The following is a 20,989-nucleotide window of genomic DNA, read 5'->3' on the forward strand; positions in this document are numbered from 1 at the left end:
TAGAGCACTCCATGGTTCAATTCCATGCACAAAAATAAATAAGTAAATAAATCTCCTCCCCGACCCCTCAGTTCCAGAGATTGAACCCAGAGACTTTTAACCACGGAACTATATGCCTAGTACTTTTTATTTTGAGACAGAGTTGCTGGGATTACAGGCGTGTACCACGGCACCAGGCAGTATACAAACTTCTAAACCCAGAATGGTATATACCATTAAAAGCATGGACAATGAAGTCAGACAGACATGAGTTCAAATTCAAGTTATGTCACTTAACATTTATTTTATAACTCATGAGTTAACCTGATTCTTAATTTCCTCATCTGCAAAAGAAAATTAAGTAATAATTTCCAATATTTATCTCTCACAGAATAGTTGTGAGGTTAAGTTATATTTTAAAGTGTTTGTAGCCATATAAGATAGTTCATGCCAGTAAAACCCAACAACTCAGTTCAAGGCCAGCCTTAGAAACTTAGCCAAGACCCTGTCTCAAAATTAAAAAATAAAATGGGGGCTGGGGTTGTAGTTCAATTGTAGAGCACTTGTCTCGCATGTGGTTCAATGCCCAGCACCAAATAAAAATAAATAAATAAAATAATGGCATATTGTGTCCATCTACAACTAAAAATATTTTTAAAAATAAAATAATAAAATAAAATGGACTGAAGGTGTAGCTCAGTGGAAGAGCATCCCTGGGTTCAATCCCCAGTATTGCAAAAAATTATTGTTGTTTTTGCAGTAGCCAATAACAGTACTTAAAAGTCAAATTACCTGATGTTTTTAGTTAACTCCTCATGATTATGAAATAAATCTTTTTAAATACTTTAAAAATATATATATATCAGGATTCAGATACAGCTCGGTGGTATAGTGCTTGCCTCACATATGAGAGGCTCTGGGTTCAGTTTCCAGTAGTGAAAAACTGCCCGCCTCCTGTCCACAAAATACCTTATATAGGGCTGGGGTTGTAGCTCAGTGGGTACAGCGCTTGCCTAGTATATGTGAGGCCCTGTGTTTGATTCTCAGCACCACATAAAAATAAGTAAATAGGGGCTGGGGTTGTGGCTCAGGGATAGAATACTTCGCATAGTAGTGCAAGGTGCTGGGTTTGATCCTTAGCAGCACATAAAAATAAATAAGATAAAGGTATTACATCCAACTACAACTAAAAAAAATATTTAAAAATATATAAGGATATTGTGGAGCTAGGGTTATGGTTCATTGGTAGAGCACCAGACTAGCATGCATGAGGCACTAGGTTCAATCCTCAACAGTACATAAAAATAAAATAAACATATTGTGTCCATCTACAACTAAAAAAATATATATATTAAAAAAATACCCTACATATTTTAGAACAGTATCTGATGCATAGTAAATGCCTGCTCTAAACATGAACTAAAAGCGTACACTGAAGTAGTTACTCAGATATCAAAATTTGGCAAGGCATGGCAGTGCAGGCCTGTAATCCCAGCGATATGGGAGGCTGAGGCGGGACAACTGCAAGATTCAAGCAACTTGGTGAGATCCTATCTCAAAATAAAAAATAAAAAGTGTTGGGGATGTGCTCAGGGGGGGAAAAAAAATCAAAACACTAACAGGGGAAGGAGGATATAAAGCTTAAAGTTTAAGGATGTTTCAGTATGTCACATAAAGGGAATTAGTAATTAGTAAATTCCACTGTGCTGTAATGCTACACATTTCAAGAAGAATCACAGTTAATGTACAACCAAGAGTCATTTAACTGTTAAGATGTCATCAGTTACAGAAGCATCCCAAATCCAGAGACACAATCTGGATAAAACTTCTACCTTCATAACAATGAAATAAAATAACACATGTATATCTTAACTAAAACAACTTTAAAGATATCGAACATACTGTGCTAGAACAAACTATTTCCAGATGACAAGGGCCTCAAACTGCTACATACCCAAAGAGTGAAATCAGGACAGAGAGACCTGTTTAAGGCAAAATCAAAAATAAAAACAACAAAAACAAAAATCCCACTTGGCTGCATGTGGTCTTCTCTCCCTTCTCCATCCAACACCATGAAAACCTGCTTCTTCAGTGGATGAGACCATTCTCTTCCTTCCACATTAGAAATAAAAGATTTAAAATATACCTGTTCTAACAATAAATAGGACCTCATCAACAACAAAGGAAAATGTAAGCAATAAATACAAAATCTTTTCTTGAATTGTTAAGGAATGAAGAAGACTGAAATAAGTGGATTCTTTTTTTACCCCTCCAGTCCTGAGAATTGAACCCAAAGCTTGCACTTGCTAAACAGATACTCCACCATTGAGCACTAGCCTGACAGTGCATTTCTAAGTACAGTATTTATTTTGTTTTGTTTTGCTTTTCCTGTACAGGGGATGGAACCCAGGACCTTGCACGTGCTAGGCAAGCGACCATTTTATTCTTTGTTTTAACAGGGTCTTCCTCCTGAGTTGCTGGGATTAAAGGTGCACACCACACCTGAAAGAATGGACAATAATACAAACATCAATTTAACAATCCAAAAGATTATACTATAATTCATAGGATCAAAACCTGCATGTATAATGAGTCATTTTTTATATGTGTATATTTTATCTTACAGAGAAAGAAAATAAATATATGTGATTAGATAGTAGGCCAATACATGACTTTTTTCTTTATGTGTTCTAAATTCACTACAATGCACATGTACTATTTATTATTAGGGGAAAAATCAGTGTTCCATGCTTCCAATTCTGTAATTGTTATCCCATGTTCAGAGACATGTTTCCATCTCAACAGATTTTACTGTTCTGGAAGTTTCTTCTTCAATACATATAGATAAACTGTCCAAATCTCACTATCTGAAGAACCAAATATCCAATTTTCAGGCTTATCAATCCCAATATGTTGTTTCTAGATTTCTTTCTCAATCTTCATTAACACCTCCAAAGGATGAAAGTAATAATAATACTTAATACAGCTTCATACACACTAGGTATGTTCAAGCACTTTCATGTATTAGTTTTACCAAAACCAACACTATCAAATAAAATTGAAGTCACTAGTGTAATCCTCTAGCTCTAAATATTCAGGAGAGGAAGACTGAATAAATAAATGGTCGAAACAATACATTGTTCAATGTATTTATTATAGGTAACAACCTACTCAAATTTTTTAAAAAATTAATAATAGTGGTATTAGAAATCCCGGTCCAAGGACTAGGGATATAGCTTAGTAGTAGATCGCTTGCCTAGCATGTGCAAGGTCCTGGGTTCCATCCCCAGTACAGGAAAAGCAAAACAAAACAACAAATACTGTACTTAGAAATGCACTGTCAGGCAAGTGGCAAAGCACCTGCCCAGCATGTGTGAGCGCCTAGTTTGATCTCCAGCACCATGAAAAGAAAAAAGAAATCTAACTATAAAGTCATAAAAAGGTGTAGGATAAGCCAGGTATGGTCCAACTACTTGAGAGGCTGAGACAGAAGGATCATAAGTTTGAGACCAGCCTCTGCAACTTTAATTTTTTTAAAGATTTTTTTTAGTATTTATTTTTTAGGTGTAGATGGACACAACACAATGCCTTTATTTTTATGTGGTGCTGAGGATCGAACCCGGGTTCAACCGTGCTAGGCAAGCGCTCTACCGCTGAGCCACAAACCCAGCCCAAGCAAGACGTTCTTAAAAGAAAAAAAAGAGCAAGAGATTAAATTCACAGAACCATATAACTCAACAGAACATACCAAGTCACTCCAAACCTACCATTTAAGCAACTAACACTTGTTTTGCATTTTCACTCACTAAATCCAAATATATACCATTTCAATACAAACCAATTGCAACTATGACAAAAAATTTAAGACAATTACCTACACTATTTTAACATGAAAGTCCCATCAATTTAAGAAACAAAGAATATTACTTTTTTAACCAAACTGAAACTTCTCTGGCCGGGTTGTAGGTATAACTCACTGGTAGAGTGTTTGTTTGCCTACCATGCATGAAGTAGTATTTGATCTCTAGCACCCACCTCACAAAAGTCTCTCCAACCTGTTTTAAGTGAAATTCTAACTTTAGATTTAGTATAAATGAACTATTTCTATTCCGATCAACTTTTTTTTATTATTTTAAAAATTATAGGTCAAAGAACACATCTAACATATTGAGACTTATCAGTTGACCTTTAAAGAATTACAATTATATGGATAATATCTCTTACCTTTGTTAAGAGGTAAGAGTTAAAAAAAACTCATTTCAGATCACTTTATTTTCACCTAACTAGTATGAATATCCAAATCTTATCTAATACTATGTGTCTCACTTGGGTTTCATTGGCTTGGATAATACCAAATATTCTCTTGTTCTTGAACTTACTCTACACCATGCTGGCTAGAGACTCTGACCTAAATAATTGATCTGTCCTTGCCTTTCAAATGTTTAGGACAATGGCTTTTTACCTTACTATTTTGTAGTCAATCACTATATGCTGTTCAATGGCTTAAGAAATGACAATAAGAAAACAGGGAAGGCAAAGAGACTAGTAGCACTATTTTTCTTCACTATTTAAAACTACTTCCTTGACTCAATCTAAGATTCTTGGTTACCTAAAGGAAAAGTGTCTTGTAAAGTATTTCAGGTGTGGTTTCACAGAGGAATCACTAATATTCAGCTTCATGATGAGGTTGCCTATCCTAGCTAGCCAAAAATAGAACAAGTCATTGGGCTGCAATTACCACTTTGTAAAGTTTATTGAATCCATTATCCACTTTCACTCTTAAGTATCTGTCCTGGTTTTTCCTGACCATAAAAAAAAAAAAAAAAAAATCCGTTTTTAGCTCATTCTCACAAGCTCTAACCAATAGTATTTAAGTTTGTATTTATCAAAATTGTCACTTTGATTTCACTGTTACTTCTGCATTCACAAACATTTGTAATATCCAATACCTCTGGTAAAATTAAATATTAAATCAAGTGTTGAAAAAAATTAACTACTAAACTTTTAACAATTGCCAAACACCTTATCCCCATGACTCCCCATATGCTACCCTTCTTTTAAAGTCTCAGACAGTTAAAAAATTCTTATCATGGTTTTTAGCCTATTTAGACTGATTTGAATTGGAATGGTAAACTGTTTTCCAAAAATATTATAGCACCAGGACAATATGCACCCAGACCTTGTGTTCTTATCCTCCAATCTAGTAATTCTGCTTCCAAAAGCCTAAGGGGGTGGGGGGACTTTAATGCAAAGATTTAACTCATTATTTCTATCCTTACAGTATTATTCATAGCAAAAACTAGAACCTCTTCTATGTTCCATAATGGAATGATGATTAAATTATGGAATATCATACAACATACTACACAATCATTAAAAATGTTAAAGAAAGCTGGGTATGTGGCAAACACCTGTAATCCCAGCAACTTGGAAGGCTGAGGCAAAAGGATCACACGTTCCTGGCCAGCCTCAGCAACTTAGTGAGGCTCTAAGCAATTTAGTGAGAATCTGTCTCAAAAAAAAAGTTTAAAAATGACAAAAAGCCTAGTGTGATGGCTCAGCCTATAGTCCCAGTATTTGGGGGGCAGAAGTATCACTTGAATCCAGGAGTCTGAGATCAGCCTGGGTAACACAGCAAGACCTCCATCTCAAAACAAAAAAAGAATGAGAAACTACAGTGCTCTCATTATTACATTTAGTGAAAGAAAGTTACAGAATGTTACAAAAGATAACTCTGTATCTATATTTCATAAAAGTGAAATTCTATCAAATGCTGCTAATCTCTGGGGAGTAGGATTAAGGGTAATTTGTGGTTATTTTTCAAGATTTTATAAGGAGAGTGCCTTTTGACTACACTAGTTCTTTTAAAACTATTTGCTTAAGAAACTATAATTCTTCAAAGGTATCTCTAATCAGCTAGTAACACTGAACAGCATTTGGCTACCTACGTCAACACTTTCCTAAGCATTCCACCAGTTTACTTACTTGGGATTTTTCTCCAATACATTTATATCAGTACTATACTCAAGTGTTCAAAACCACTAAACTACCACAGGAATCTTTTTAATGTGGATATAACATAAAAGAGGAGACTTCTTCATACACAAGTTTCTTAATTTCATTTTATAAATACAAGTTAAAATCACCAGTTTATTAAGGCTAGAATTTTCAGCATGCTGGTTACTAAAATGATAAAATTTGTAACTGCCTGTAATCTGTAAACATTGTAACTAGAATAACATCTAGCTGTTAACAAGAGTCTAAGACTACTGTGCTTGAAATAAACACAATGTTTCCTCAGTGCATTACCTCTAGACCCTAGGAACAAAGATCAAACCAAACATTAAATTCAGGCACACACTGCCTTCAAACTATCAACGGGCCAATGCAGAGCATAAACCTCAGGCAAGACGTCTTCACTTCCTCTTCACAGTTCTCTACCAACAGGTGTTTTGCCCTGCATTCACTCTTTATGTGATATTTGGTAGAATGGTCCTGAAAGGAACTTGTTTTCCTAAATACCATGTCCTTGACAAAAATGTTCCCTAAAATTCATTTACCAACAGCACTCAAAGACTGTAGAATTGTCCAAGACAAATAAAATTTAACTCATTCCCTAGGGATAAAAACCTATTCAAAAAATAATTGCCCAAAATAAAATATCATTTTTATAAAAAGCTTAAAATTTATTTGTCTTGGCTACAAGTACACAGAACAATAAAAGCAAAACTCAACCATCCAGTGCAATGTGAAGTAATCATCATACTAAACCACAGTGCAAGGTTACATCTTTTTTCTACGGAAAATTTTGAAATTCATATCATTATGGAAAATGCATCATATATATTGGTTACTTTAAAGTGCTAGATGACAGGTGTATTAATGTGCTGCACTCACATTAAGAGTGATCATAAGGAGAGAACAGTATCTTAGAATTTTATAAATACTCAAAATTTACAATATTTTTCCCCATGTTTTAACATTATATACTCAAGATACCAAAAGAGTATCTTATATTTAAGTCCATAGGATTTAAAAAAAAGTTTTGTTTTTTTTTAAAAAAGCCATTCTGGGAAATAAACCTACAAGGTTCAAACTGTGCCTCTGAAGTGTTTATGTTGAAGAGGGCGATTAGGAAAAAAAAATTATCAACAAATAAACTCTTGATGTCAAGAGTTTTCACACTGAGAAAGGCATCATTTAATTTGATCAAAAGTGCTATTTTTCTTTTTTAACTATTTAAAATACAAGTCCAGAGCTGGCAGGGGTGAATGTGCCTGTAGTCCCAGTTACTCAGGAGGATTTCTTTAGCCTATGAGTTTGAGACCATCCTAGGCAACACAATGAGACATCCAGCTCAAAAAAATAAAAATAAAAAAAAAAGAATAAAATAAAAGTCCATTACACTCCTAATGCAAAAAATGCAGAAACCATCATAACCAGGACATACAAGTAATTTCTAAAGCATCAACACAAATTCTATTTACTTTATGTCAGGCCAAATCATGCTTTCTCCATGAAGGGAGGGGGAAAAAAAGGACTTGGATAATTATAGATGCTTTTGCTTGAAAAGTTCTAACAAATTAAAGTCATTCAATAGCTCTTTTAAAAGTACTGCAGCTCTAACAAGTCTTAATTGATATTGGCAAAAAGAAAGGCATAGACTGGCATCTCTACAATGACTTGCATTTTATATAAAATGTGAAAACCTTCAGTAGATAAGTGCAAAAGAAAAAAAATATTTTTCCAGGAAGAAAACTGATCAATTGCCCTTGAATGGCAAAAAAGTCAAAGGTGCTAAAATAAGGAGTCTTATCAAAATAGGCAAATGTTTAATTCAAGGCTTCAGCATCATCAAAGTGCAGATTTCAAGAGCTATTCAGAAAAGGTTCATTTCATTTCTTAATAGTGACAAGCAACTGCACTCATTTCCTGTTCAGATTCAATTCAAATTTCTGCCATTTCCTTTTAAAGGAAATAGTATAGAAATAGAGGGCAGAGGGTGGGCAAAGCTATACCACCAACAACTCCTATTAAAAAAAGAAAGAGGAGGGGAAGAAAAAAAAAAAAACACCTACCCAGGACCGAGTCTTTATACTCCAGATAAGCAATCAGCTTTTTTATATTAGTCTTATGCTTTAAAAAAAAATTTTTTTTTAATCTACCTGTAAACTAAAGAACTAATGCCAAGAAAACCCATTTTGAAGAGTCATGGCCTAGCAACACAATCATTTCAGGAGTTTTCATGTATCAGGCAACGAGACTACTTACAACGACATCGAATCATTCTAGTGGAATCTACACTGAGTAAGAGCATGTCAGTCTGCCCTCGGTAATTATGCTCATATAGTGAGAGCTATGGTATTAAAATTAAAAAAATACAGGTAGCAATGCAGCTGCGACATTTCCAGATAATTAAGTCTCCCTGAGGGTAGGTGGTTTCTGTAAGGGATAGGCCCTAAACACCTAAGATCCTTCAAACCCTCTGTAAGGAGCGTGCGTTGCCAAAAGCAGCGTCTCCTGAAAGGAAAGGGTAACGCGAGAAGGTTCAAAAAGGAAGGAAAACCTTGGAAGAGGGGCTCCAAATGCGTTCGGAACACTAGGCTTGGGGCAGGCAAAGGGTGCCAAGAGACCCACTGCAAAGGCGAGTTTACGGGGCCTGCCGGAGAGAAGGCCTCGCCTAGGAGTTGCAACACACTCTTTCTCCAGTGCGCAGCGCTCGGCCTGGGGGAGGGGAAGGAGGGGAAACAGCTGCCAGGGGAGCAGCGGGCCCAGCCCGGCCCGGCCCGCTCACCGTGAGTGTGTCGTCTATGTAGAGGGGAATCTGCCTCCTCTCGAAGGGGAACTCCTCCTCCCCGTCCCTGCACACTGCCACCAGTCGCGCCATCGTCCCCGACGCTGCCGTTGCCACCGTCACCACCTCCTCCCAGCTGCCGCCGCTGCTGCTCCTGCCGCTGCCGCTGCCGCCTCCGCCTCCTCCCAGCTCCTGCCTGCAACAGCCAAACCCCGCGAGCGTAAGCACCCGCCGCCGCGCAGCACATTCGCCACGGGGGGGAGGGCGCGGAGCTGGAGGGGACCGGAGAGCCGCGCTGCGTTTCCCATCACCCGATTCCACACGTGCTCAGCCAATCAGCGCCAAGTAGCACCGGGACCCGCCCCCTCGCGCCGCTCTGCCTCCCTCCCCCCCCCCGCCCGCCGGCCTCCAGTCAGGGTCCAAAGGAGAGGCGGAAAGGATCCGCTGGCCAGGGGGCTTCCCTGCCCGTCACTGGAGTCCAGGCTCCAGGACTCTTAACACCCGGCTTCGGCTCCACAGCCCACTCCCCGCTTCCCGCCGCAGGGATGCCCTCAGCCCACAGCTGACCCTTTCTCCCCTCTCGCTGCGCCCCGCCCAGTCAGTCCCCAGGCTGCAGTTGCCCAGCGCGACCCCGCCCCTGGGAGGGGTCGACCCCGCCTCAGCTCTGCGGAGACGGGGTGGGGGCAGGCCCAGACCCTTTCCTCACCCTTCGCGGAGGAAGGTTCCCGGTTCTGACCTTCACCGTTTTCGCGGTCGCCTCCCTGACCCCCACTGCTCCCCGTTACCGGCTGACGAGGCCCGCGTCAGGGCCGGCCGGGGAGGGAGTGCGGCTCCGAATGCCGTTTCCTCTCCAGGCTCAGTCAGCCGCTCGCGCCACGGGGAGTGGGGGAGGAAGGAGGGGGACGTGGGGAGAGTGGAGCAGGGAGGGACCCAGAACTCCGGGCGGGGCCCCGCCTCTTATCGCGAGACTACAGGCCGCTGTTCTCTGGTCGCTGACTTCGAAATCCTCGCAGAGGAGACGATATGAGAGACGGTGGGTGCTCCCCGAGTTTAGATACTTAAATAAACCCAAAATAGTGCTGGTACGAGGATTATGTAGATCTAAACCTCAGTCCCCTTCTGCGCGGTACTGGGAACAGCTCTCCCCGGGGCCTGGAGTAAAGGGAGCCAAATGTAGCAGACTCCAGGCCGACCCACGGGTCGAGACCCAGTGAGGACTTGGGTAAGTGGTAAACTGAGGCTTCCTTGGCCAGCAAAAGCGGACAACGACAGTGAGGGAAAGCAAATGGGCGCTCAGAGACAAACTCTGGCCTTGGTTTCCAGGCTCTTGACCACTAGGTCGCCTTCCACGACAGGAAGATCGGAGGAGGAAAGGGCCCTGCCAACCCTGATTCATCCCGGGCAGCCGCATTACTATTTCACGGACTCATCGAAATCCTGCCAGGGGGTGAGGAGTAACGAAAAATACTCATGTGCTGACAGGTTTTTTGTTGTTGCACTAGAAGCATATTAGACTGCACAGTGGCTTTTGTAGGTGGCCTGGCCAAAGGAACTAATTAAGCTGAGTTAATGTTAACTTAGGGATTCCCTTGGGCAAAGTACCGGTGATGGCCAAAGGCCCTTCCCTTACCATCTTCCAGAAGCAGCCCACTGCCATGTACTCAGTTCCTACCTTGCAGTCATTAATGCTTGTTGTAAAGCCAGAATAGTTGTTGGGAAGTATCTTGCCTATGAAAGTCTTGATGATTTTTAAGGATAGAGCCATTTGCTACAATTACAACTGATTAATCTTTAGGACAGATCTATGCGTCCTGGTAGAATGAGCTAGAGCTGTTACTGACCTTTAAAAAGTATTTTGGTCATCACACGAAGTCTAAGAAATTCACAACAATAAAAATACCCCATAATGCATCCTTAGCCATGTTGACTTAATGACATTGTGTGGTCACTGTTAAGGTAGGTGACATAATAAACTGGAAGAACCATTGTTAAGTCCCAAAGGTATTTTATACCTTCACCATGTTAGGAAAGAACAGTGGATCATTAGCTTAAATCCATTAAGCATATAGGATGTGAGTGTGGCTTCAGACAGTTCAGAGAACATAGTCAAAATTTGGACATTTTTAGAGAATCGTGTTTTATGTAAAAACATTCAAGAAAAATATTGTGGCTTTTCTAGAAGTGCTCCTTTAGACACTACCAATTAATGTTAAACTTCATTTGGATTATGTTTGAGAATGAAAAGCTGAAGATGTAGTAGCCAATTTTAATTATGTTCATTACTAAACACACACCAGATACTAGCAAAAAAAATGATAGTTGATTAGAATACTTTGTATTGTTTTCACTGATATCTACATTGTTTGATGTGGTAGTAAATGTCAAATACATTTAAATTACTAGTTGTCCAAATCTGAGGATTTATAAATTTTCTTTTTCATGCGCTGACATTAGGAGGATGTCCTGTCAAAAATAGAAACACATGCAGGGTGCAGTGGCAAATATGTGTAATCCCAGCTACACAGGAGGCAAAGGCAGGAGAATCACAAATTTGAGGCCAGCCTCAGCAAATTAGTGAGACCCTTTCTCAAATTTTACAAAAGGGTTGGGGATATAGTTCATATGCTAGTGGTAGAGCACCCCTGATTGAATCCCTGGTACTGCAAAAAGGAAAGAAAGAAAAGAAACAATTTCCCTTAAATAATTTTTAAGGAAAATAATATTCACAAGTTAGAATGTAAGCTCCTTGAAGGCAGGGTCTTTGTCTTATTTTCTGTTTGTATCATAAGCATCTATCCTGATACATTAGAACCCAGTAAATCATTGCTGATCTTTTTCTTCTGTAAACTAGAATCAGGTATGTGGCTTTGCATACCAATTCTCATTTTTATAAATGCTATTTCATTAGCTTTTTCTTACATGACTTTCAGAACTGAAAGTGTGGTGGAAAAAAACAGTACACTTTGTTCTTGTATGATTCAGTATATGTAACAACCAAGATGTAAACTGAAGCCAGAGACTGAGACAGGAGGAATGCAAGTTCAAAGCCAGCCTAAGCAACTCAGCGATACCCTGTCTCTAAATAAAATATAAAAAAAGGACTGGGGATGTGGCTCAATGGTTAAGGGACCCTGAGTTCAATCCCCAGTACCAAAGGGGAGGGGGGAGACCTAAACCTAGAGACATGTAAGACCTAGAAAAGTATGAAGGACCAATTAGTGAGAAAAAGAAACAGACCAATTATAAAACATACTCATAAAGTTACAACTTACTTTAAATTACTTTTTCTAAATGAGCAAATAATATGGTTGAGCATTTCTCCCCTCCTCTGATTGCTTGAGCAGATAAATTGTGGAGTATTGGCTCTGTGACATAGTTAGCAGGAAAACCAGTCCCCTTTCCTAGTCCTGCTTAATTTACATACTGTAATATTGTTGATTGAACTTCAAAAGTCTTACTTTTTAATTGAAAATAAAATCTGGTTTTTATTTTAATAGCTCTATAACTATTCCACATACTGATTTCTTTTGGGGAAAATTCATCTCAATAATACATTAACTCCAAATGTAATCGGTTGTAATTAGCAAATATAAAGTGCCACCTTAATGTTAAATTAGCCATACATGTAACAATTTGAAATGAACTAATAGTATGATAGTCACATTTAAAACATATATTAAAATAAATTTGGGGACTGGGGCTATACCTCAGTAAGAGAACTTTCCTAGCATTCAAGAGGACCTGAGTCCAATCCCAAGCACTGTAAAACATTTTTTAACTAATTCCAGAAGCAACAAATTAAAACAGTGATCTAAAATTTAATGTTAGGGGAAGTTCCAGCTGTTCTACACTATATAAATAATCCAAATTGCTTACCAAATATAAACTTCTTTCTGACCATCCCTTAGCTATTTTTGTAGTAGTCAGATTTCTACTTGAAAATGGAATTATAGGCAAATTGTAATTGATTTTTTGCCCCCTCTAAATGATATGCATAGAACATTAGAACTGGAAACTAAGGATTTTTAGGATTCTTAAAATTTTAGATTTTGAGCATAGGTCTACTTGGAGTAGACTTATGAACATGACTCCAAATCTCAGACATTAGAACAGTATAACCGTAGTTTTACTAAAGTAAACCAGGCAGTTGATGACTTTCGCTTTTCCCACTGGTTCTTTTCCCTTTAACATAGTCAGTGATCTTCCTTGCTACCTTCTCCAGCTCACTGCCCACATCTTCCCTTTTCTTGAGTTCCAGCCTTCTTTCTATTGATATGCTGGATTCCCTCCTCCTCATGGACTTTTGCTGAAAGATTCATCCTATCTGGAATACTCTCTGCTGTTTTACTGTCCCCCACACCACCCCCATCCCTCAGACACAGATAAATTTATCCCACACATCAACTTTGATTCCGTACTAAATGGGGTCTTGGTTTGATACTCAAGGCCACCTATACTTTTTTTTAAAATCACTTAACAGTTCAGTTGTTTAATGTGTTTTCCCCAACTACATTGCAAGCCCCAAGACACCAGGAAATGTTTTATCATTGTCTCCCAAGCACAAACTAGGCTAAAATATTTGAAAGCAAAAATTGTTTCATAATTATGGTGCAAGCTACATCATACAATATAGTCTATTCTTTGGAGCATTTATTTTCTGATTTCATAAGTATTTGATTTAAACTTCTTATTCCTAGGCTTTATTAAAAGACTAAAGTTAAGCAGTAAAGGAGTATTGACAGTCCACAGCTCATACTGAAATATTTTAATATAAACATTTCAATTAACAAACACTATAAAAAGTAGTACAATCAAAAATAGACTGGCAAATGCGAAGTTTTTGGAAAATAAGTTCTCACTGTCCAATCTTCCAAGCGTCAAAACTGTGAAGTTTCTTTAAAATACTGGCATTTAATAAATAAACTCTAACAAATCAGAAGTCTGTATTTCTTCCTCATTGGTGTTTTATGTAATTTTGAGATGCATTAATGAAGCAGCCAGGTGCAATGGTACATGCTTATAAACCCAGCTACTCAGGAGGCTGAGGCAGAAGGATCTCAAATTGGAGCCCAGCCTAAGCAACATAGAAACCCCATCTCTAAAAAGTACAAATAAAAAAAATATAAGCCAGGCATGGTGGCACATGCCTATGATCCCAACTTGGGAGGATGAAGCAGGAGGATCACAAGTTCAAGTTCAGCTTTAGCAACCTAGCAAGACCCCGTCTCAAAATTTTAAAAAGCACTAAGGATGTAGCTCGGTGGTAAAAATGTCCTGGGTTCAATCCCCAATACAAGAAAAAAAAAATACTTTCATAGAGGATTGGAATTCTTTATAACAAAGTATGATTAAGACTGGGTTGCTAACAGCAGATTTTCTCCACACTTATTCTTCCCTATTAAAATCATGTTGCTCAAATATCATCCTGTCACTACTGATTACCAAAATTTTATAGTTTTACCTTGCAAATTAAGTAAATATATAATTAAACAGTTAGTAAACATATAGAGTTTGAGTAAAAATAAGGCCCATGAGGTACTGCTGTGTAATGTATCTACTGTTAGGTTGATCAGACCAGTTGTTATATTTGACAGCAAGAAAAAAATCAGCTGGTTTCTGTTCAGAGCTGTGATTAAACAAAGACTGGATTCTTTTCTTTCAGCTTCTGGGACTAGAGAGTCTGAATGCTTTTTATTTGTAGAAGATGCTTGGGTAAGTTTCCAAGAACATGGTACTAGAGCCCCTTTAACTAGAAATTTGGCAAAACTCAAAATTATATCACTCAATACTAAAGAACTAAGAAGGATCAGGCTAGAAGCAACTATCCACACACAAAAGGCTAAATTGGCCATTCTTCGGGACACTGCTTCTACATTTACTTGAAGTATGTAGAGAGAGATGAAGAGGCTAATAGCTGCTAGTAGAAGACAACATGCTACTTTGAACCAGTCTTTGATATGTGTTCTATTCTTAAGAATATGTAACCCTGTTTGTACGCCAGCCATATATATCGCCACATACCCCAAATTAGAGATTATTCCTTCTCGGTTGGCATTTAAGAAACCAACCCTTGAGTCACTGCCATCAGTGCCATATAAAATTAACCTCCTCAGGGGGGTAAAGTCAAGGGCTAGCTGGTATAACATGGCAATGCTGACTGCCACCATCCAGGATTTACTTAGGGGAATAATCATTAAAAGCAATGATGTTATCAGTTTCACAACTATTATGGTAAAGAAAAAGTTCCAGTGAACTCCATACTCAGTTAAATGTTCCTGATAGCCTATGGATTTTATAACAATTAACCGTCCTAGTCCCAGGAAGAATAATGGCCAAGAAGAGTACAATGATTTTGTAAGATAATAAAATCTGGACCCTTTGGTATATTTTCTCCTGACCTCTGGACAAACCATTGCAGTCCCAAAAACAAAGCTGCCTACTCCCAAATCCATTGCCCCTGTTCCATAGAGCTCAGTTTTGGCAAATCTTCTGGGAAAAAGTGGGAAGTCCACAGCCAAAATGGCAATAGCTGTAAATATACTGTTAATTACACGGTAATAGGTAATGGCTGGATTGTATTCTGATTCTAGACTGATTTTCATGAATTTTTCAAGGATTTTCTGGGCAGGCATTCTGGCATAGCAAGTTCTCCTTTGGTAAATTTGATAGAGCAGCAGCCCTCCGCAACAGATCAATATAGTGATATGCTCAGGAAGGATAATTGAAGGCAAAATGGTCAAAGTGTACACCAGGGGAACTATTAAGACAACAAAGTCAATGAAGAATCGAGTTCTCCAGGTATGTGAAAAGGAACACAAGTGCTGTGAGAAAATGAGCAGGAGCCCTCTGCACAGGATACAGAATGCAGGAAAGCACAAGCCCTGGTTGATTTCCAACACGCTGGTTCCATTGAGGTTACTGACAAAAGCTTCTTTCATCTGTTTTTGAGACATTTTTCCCTTCCTGTGAAAACAAGAGCAAAGATATAGAATTGTGGAAAGCAACATTCTTCAGAAATCGGCATACATATGTACCCAATTTAATTTTACTCATTTCCAGATTTCAGAGCCAAACTTTAGGCCCTAGTGATTTCAAATCAGGTGCAGAACCTAAGACTTGTGATGATTCCCCTTCCAAGGACTGTGGTAAGTTGCCAACATGGATGCAGTAGGATAGGCATGTCATACAAGAGAGAAATTATTGGTGGAAAGCTCTTCTCAGTATACACTCACAAAGGTGAACTGGGGATCAAACTGTAAGACTGGCATCAAAGGCAGAAATTTCTAGGACAGCGCATAGTACTCTACACTGTTTAATGAACATTGTATACACATGACTAATCACTTTAAACCACAGGAAGAGGGAGAGAAGCTGTAAGTACACTTTGTAGTTGAGGTCACTAGTTTCTGTTGAGAACCTCTGTACCTACAGCCTCTGGAACAAAGGGCGAGACTTCCTGAGCCCCAGGTTGCTCCTTCCCTCATTTAACGGGCAGCCATATTTTCAGGTTAAGATGCATCACGCTGCATATACAAGGGCTAGCTGCTGCTTTAAAAAAATATATATTTTTTAGTTGCAGGTGGACACAATACCTTTATTTGATTTTTCTGTAGTGCTGAGGATCGAACCCAGGGCCCCACACATGCTAGGCGAGCGCTCTACCACTGAGCCACAACCCCAGCCCTAGCGGCTTCTTTTTAAAGGCATAAAGAACACCTCTCTGCCACTTATCAACGTCTCAAAGGTGGCACACTGGAAGAACACTTTTGTTCGCCAAACAAGAACCATATTAATTAAATGGGTATATGCGCGCATTAAGGCCTGTCGGGTCCTGCAACAGTATCACCTTAACCGGTCCGAATCGGTCAGCCTGCACAAGTCCTTTTCCTGAGAGACGCCCGCCACCGCCATGCCCTGCCCTTTTACCTCACCTGCTCCAGGTGCTGCAGGCGTCCCTGCAGGAGGGTCGTCCGCGCCGCCAGAGAAGCAGGCTCCCATGGAGCCCGCTGCTTCCGCCTTCCGAGCGGCGCTTCCGGCCGGGGCCTACTCTTCCGAGCGGCAAATTCCGCGCGGCCCAGCCGGATGTCGCATGTTTCCCCGCCCCGCCGGCTCCTTACGCCTGTCCTCTGTAGGGCTTCTGCAGCCCAGACACTCGAGTCGTGGCCATGGGCGGGTCAGTGAGAGGAGCGGGAAAGGCGCGTGATGCGCCTCATCCCGGCCCCTCAGACCCCACAGCGAAGCCCTGTCAGGGAAATCGGGTTCCAGGAAACCGCGTGACGCTTGGCTACGGCGACCTCCACCAAACGGGCCCAGGCACACGTGTTCCCCATGCCCAGACCCCCGGAACGGAGGCTGCCGTAACACCCGCTTCTACCCTAGGGTTTCGAGTAGTCCCTGGTGGAGCCCGCAGGCGGGACCCCCCAGGCCACGTGCGCCCCGCGTCGCGTGTGCGCGCCCCGCCCCAGGGGAGGAGCCGGCGGGCTCCCGGCCACTTAACCAGAAGAGCCGCGGGCCAGCTGCGATCCGGCGGTGCGGACTTTCTCTCCCGGGCTTTTGCTCCCGGCTTTCCTCCCTCCCCCTCCTTCCTTCCCTCCCTCCCCTCCCCTCCCCGGGATCTTCCCGCCAGCCCGCCCGTCCTTCCAGTCGGCCCGGGCGGGGTCTGCACGCTCGCCAGTCGGGCCGTGGGATCGGTGAGTGCCACCCCCAGCCCAGATCCGAAATCTCTAGCGGCCCTGAAAGGTCAGGGAGGCCAGTTTTTCCTACAGGGCCATGGTAGAGGGGGCATCTTCCCCTCTCTTCTCTAAATCGCCGTTTTCTTTCCATCTTCCCTTTTCTTTTTGACATTCTCGTGTCCCAGGAGGAGGCAGCCCAATTCTCCCGGTCCTTGCCCAAAACAAGGACCTTTCACGGTCACTTTCCACCTTGCCTGCGCGGGGCGGGGGAGGAGTCCCAGCACTGGGTCCCGGCGCCTGCTCCTCTCCCAGCCCTATCCAAGCACTGGGGAGGGGCGTTTGGTCCCGGGAGGGGTCAAGGGAGCCACGCCCTGGCCGAGGTTGCGTCCACCTTCGTGGGAAGGACACACTCTGCCGGTGCCAGGTGCTTTCGGCGCGGCATCTTAGCCGTGGCACCTTGGGCATATTGCCCAGTTCCCGCCAGGAACCTGGGGCGGAGCCAACTGGTCTCTCAAGACCCTTACTCAGCTGTTCTCCGCGGCTGCCCTCCCACTACTCTTGGAGCCAAGAAAGAAACTGAGGCTGGATAGGAGGAGGAGCTGGTGATCAAGTTGCCACTTGCCTTGACTTGGTGTTTCACCTATTCATTACTCCCTTCTGCCCACTGTGGTCACGCCCTTTTCAGAAATTCGTGGTAACCACGAACTGAGCAAGCAAGCTGAAGCAGCCCGCAGAACTGGAGAAAACCGCTCTAATCTGACGACTCCAGCTAAAAGCTGACGCTACATGGTAATAACCAACATTTGCTAAGTGCTCTCATAGGTAGTAGCTTATTTGAGCCTTAAGTTAGCACTGTGAGGTCTGGATATTATTATTATTTCATTTTGCAAATGAAAATAATAAGGTAGCTCTTGTGATCTGCAGTAGTGGGGTTGTGAGCTTTGGATTCCAACCCCACACCCTGGTATGCTCCCCCAATGGAGCTCTCTCAAGATGAGCTTTCAGTTTAGGGAGCTTTGTTCTCCTTGAGCCTCTAGAGACCTGTGCGTGGCTGTCTCTTGGAGGGGTACTGTCAGTGTTCAGAGTAAAGGTGTCCAACATAATCATGCTGCCCCTTTCTACCCCTTTTTCCAGTTTCCAAGGAAGTCTCTATCTCTAGGTTCTTTGAAATTTAGATGTATCCAGAGCCTTCAGAACTCTCTACCAGGATTAATCCTTTCCAGGTGCCCCTTATCCTCATCTATTCTTGTCCGAGGTATTGAGGCCTGGGAAATTCCAAATCTGAAGATAATTTACCTTTCTTCAGAGACTGACATAGGCCTAGCCTTATAACACTCCTCTCACCTTGAAGTTGACACTGATTCCACCTGAATTCTACCCAATTAACATTATCAACCCTCATTTGCAGTGCTAACAATATTTATCCTCTGTGTGTGTTCAGATTTGCACTTTGAATGGTGCTTTCAAACCATGATTTTATTGACCTTCACAACCACTTGTGATGTATCCCCATTTTCAAGTTGGGGGTTCCAGGTAGGTATTATAGTTTACCCAAGGTCACACACCCAATGAAAATGGCTGAACTGTGATTTCCCTTTCACATAGCAGCTTTTCTGGAGCTTCAGGTGTTGACTCCAGTCTCTCTCCTCCGTACCAGCTGAAATTGGATGTTTCCATGTAGAGTGAAGAAAATAGGGCATGAGGCTTTCTGACACCCACGTATCTTCATCCTCTGTGGCATACTTACCCAGAAGATTTACATCCCCACCACAACTCTAACCCTAAAGCTGTAATAAAACTGGCCCTGACATTTTACTAGAAAGGAAGCATCAGCAGTTAGCCTGGGGAATCTCTGGAGGCTCTCATCAAAGTTTCTCCTGTTCCCTAATTGGCAAAAGGAAAGGACAGACTCTCACTCTCTGCCCAGACCTGCCCTGGTTCTCATTTGATTCCTCCTCCTCAGAGGGAAGAGAAGGAATGAGTCACCCTGGAGAAGCTCTCATCTGTGCGTGGCCCTTGTCTTCTCTCTCATGCCACAGACTTTGGGATGACTTCTCTGAGATCCCTCCAGACCTGAGCCCTTTGCTAGAGCCATGCTGGTGGCCCAGTGACCAGGTGATTAGCACTCCGTGTGCCTGCGACCCAGGACCCTGGCTCACCACAGTGAAGCAGGATGCTCCAGCAGGTAAAACCTCAATCTTTTGTAACCCAGGCCTTTGCACACTTAAGACACCTTCCCATCTTTTGTTTGCCCAAATGAAGCTTCCACTGGCCTAACCTGGAAAAACAGGAAAGATCCCTTGAAGGCCTTTTTTCTTTTCTGTCTTCAGATAGTATTCTAATGCTTTTCCTGATAACTCATTTGAATCAGTTCTGTTATAGTTTTTAGTTCTTTTCTTTAGGGACTCCTTAGGCATTTTGGTGAACAGAGAGGGAATCCTGAGAGATGCCTCTACCAGCATGTATTGTTGAAGAACAGTGGAAGCCTTAGGCTTTCTGGGAGTGTTCTTTGAGACTGAGTCTTAATAAGAAGGAATTAGGTAAGTGGAAAAGGAAAAGAAGCAGTCCAGGCAAAGGGATTAGCATGTGTGAAAAATGTGGGCAATGACTGTGGATATACAGAAGGATTCTTTTTTTTTTTTTTTTTTTTGAGAGAGAGAGAGAGAATTTGAATACTTATTTTTTAGTTTTCGGTGGACACAACATCTTTGTTTGTATGTGGTGCTGAGGATCGAACCCGGGCCGCACGCATGCCAGGCGAGCGCGCTACCGCTTGAGCCACATCCCCAGCCCCAGAAGGATTCTGATTACTGGATCATGGGGTGCATGAAACCTCTTACTCCAGGCCTCTGCTTCTCTGAAAAAGCTACTGTCACCTCTGGCCTATAGGATTCCAAATCACCCTTCACTGTGAAGCGTCTTCTCATACTAGTATCATTCTTCATATATAGTTCCTGATCAGAGAGAATGACAGAATATATTTGCTGAAATTTTGTTTTATTAAGTGTTGCACAGCACTAGACTGAGGCAGATGTTTAAAATGGTACCTGTTCAGGAATTTATGGTCTAGTGGTGGTCTAGGTAGATAAATGCCTGAGACTCAGCAATATAACCAAGTGTGGGGCAGGCCAGCCAAAGAAGCTATAGTAGATACTGCCATTTGACCTTTCTGCTGTTTGGCTCATGAGACAGGCTTGAAGTTTGAAAGAAGCAGGCAGGACCGTTGTCTGCTCTGGGTTTTTAATTTTTTTTTTTCCATTATTAAAAAGTAGTAATGGGCCAGGCACAGTGCTGCATACCTATAATCCCAGCAGCTCAAGAGGCTGAGGCAGTTCAAAGCCACCCTGAGCAACTGCAAGGCACTAAGCAACTTAGGGAGACTCTGTCTCAAAATAAAAATGGCCAGGGATGTGGTTCAGTGGTTAAGTGCCTCTGGGTTCAATACCCAGTACCCCCCGCCAAAAAAAAAGGAGTAATGTTCACTGTAACCATTCTAGCATCTGCCCTGTGTTGAGCCGTTGTTGTGTGCTCAACACTTGTAGGC

The 20,989-nt window shown here is 41.5% G+C and overlaps 3 protein-coding genes across 13 annotated transcripts in view; 1 reads left to right on the forward strand and 2 right to left on the reverse strand.

Annotated features, from left to right (window-relative positions):
* Ggnbp2 (gametogenetin binding protein 2) overlaps positions 1 to 9,671 on the reverse strand; it is a 34,338-nt gene extending 24,667 nt beyond the window's left edge. For 2 of the 5 annotated variants that reach the window (XM_046423187.2, XM_046423185.2), the window contains exons 1-2: positions 9,480 to 9,671; positions 8,774 to 8,969 (exon numbers count right to left, since the gene is read on the reverse strand). In XM_046423187.2, coding sequence (XP_046279143.1) covers positions 8,774 to 8,866 — 93 coding nt within the window. In that variant the 5' untranslated portion in view covers positions 8,867 to 8,969; positions 9,480 to 9,671. The remainder of the gene's footprint in view (positions 1 to 8,773; positions 8,970 to 9,479) is intronic. The other 3 variants (XM_046423190.2, XM_046423189.2, XM_046423186.2) reach the window with 2 other exon arrangements.
* Positions 9,672 to 13,523: 3,852 nt separating this feature from the next.
* Pigw (phosphatidylinositol glycan anchor biosynthesis class W) lies at positions 13,524 to 17,217 on the reverse strand. Its single transcript, XM_046423176.2, has 2 exons — positions 16,705 to 17,217; positions 13,524 to 15,736 (listed from the first exon to the last, which is right to left on the reverse strand). The coding sequence occupies exon 2, from the start codon at positions 15,724 to 15,726 to the stop codon at positions 14,212 to 14,214; it is 1,515 nt and encodes a 504-aa protein (XP_046279132.1). The 5' UTR covers positions 15,727 to 15,736; positions 16,705 to 17,217; the 3' UTR covers positions 13,524 to 14,211.
* Positions 17,218 to 17,317: 100 nt separating this feature from the next.
* Myo19 (myosin XIX) overlaps positions 17,318 to 20,989 on the forward strand; it is a 29,069-nt gene continuing 25,397 nt past the window's right edge. For 6 of the 7 annotated variants that reach the window (XR_009224766.1, XR_009224764.1, XR_006846895.2 and 3 more), the window contains exons 1-3: positions 17,328 to 17,463; positions 18,131 to 18,234; positions 19,485 to 19,630. Coding sequence is in view for 3 of the 7 variants with exons in the window: in XM_046423174.2 (XP_046279130.1) it covers positions 19,619 to 19,630 (12 nt within the window). In the remaining 4 variants the exon portion in view is untranslated. Of the gene's footprint in view, positions 17,464 to 18,130; positions 18,235 to 19,484; positions 19,631 to 20,989 lie in introns of all 7 variants that reach the window. The other variant, XM_046423175.2, reaches the window with a different exon arrangement.

This window comes from Marmota monax, unplaced genomic scaffold (assembly GCF_021218885.2).
Source record: "Marmota monax isolate L192 unplaced genomic scaffold, Marmota_monax_Labrador192_F-V1.1 WCK01_AAM20220418_F8-fsc00171, whole genome shotgun sequence".
Classification (NCBI taxonomy): domain Eukaryota; kingdom Metazoa; phylum Chordata; class Mammalia; order Rodentia; family Sciuridae; genus Marmota; species Marmota monax.

Coding starts and splice junctions, on each gene's coding strand:
- Pigw (XM_046423176.2), bottom strand. CDS start 15,726: ATGTCTCAAAAACAGATGAAAGAAGCTTTTGTCAGTAACCTCAATGGA.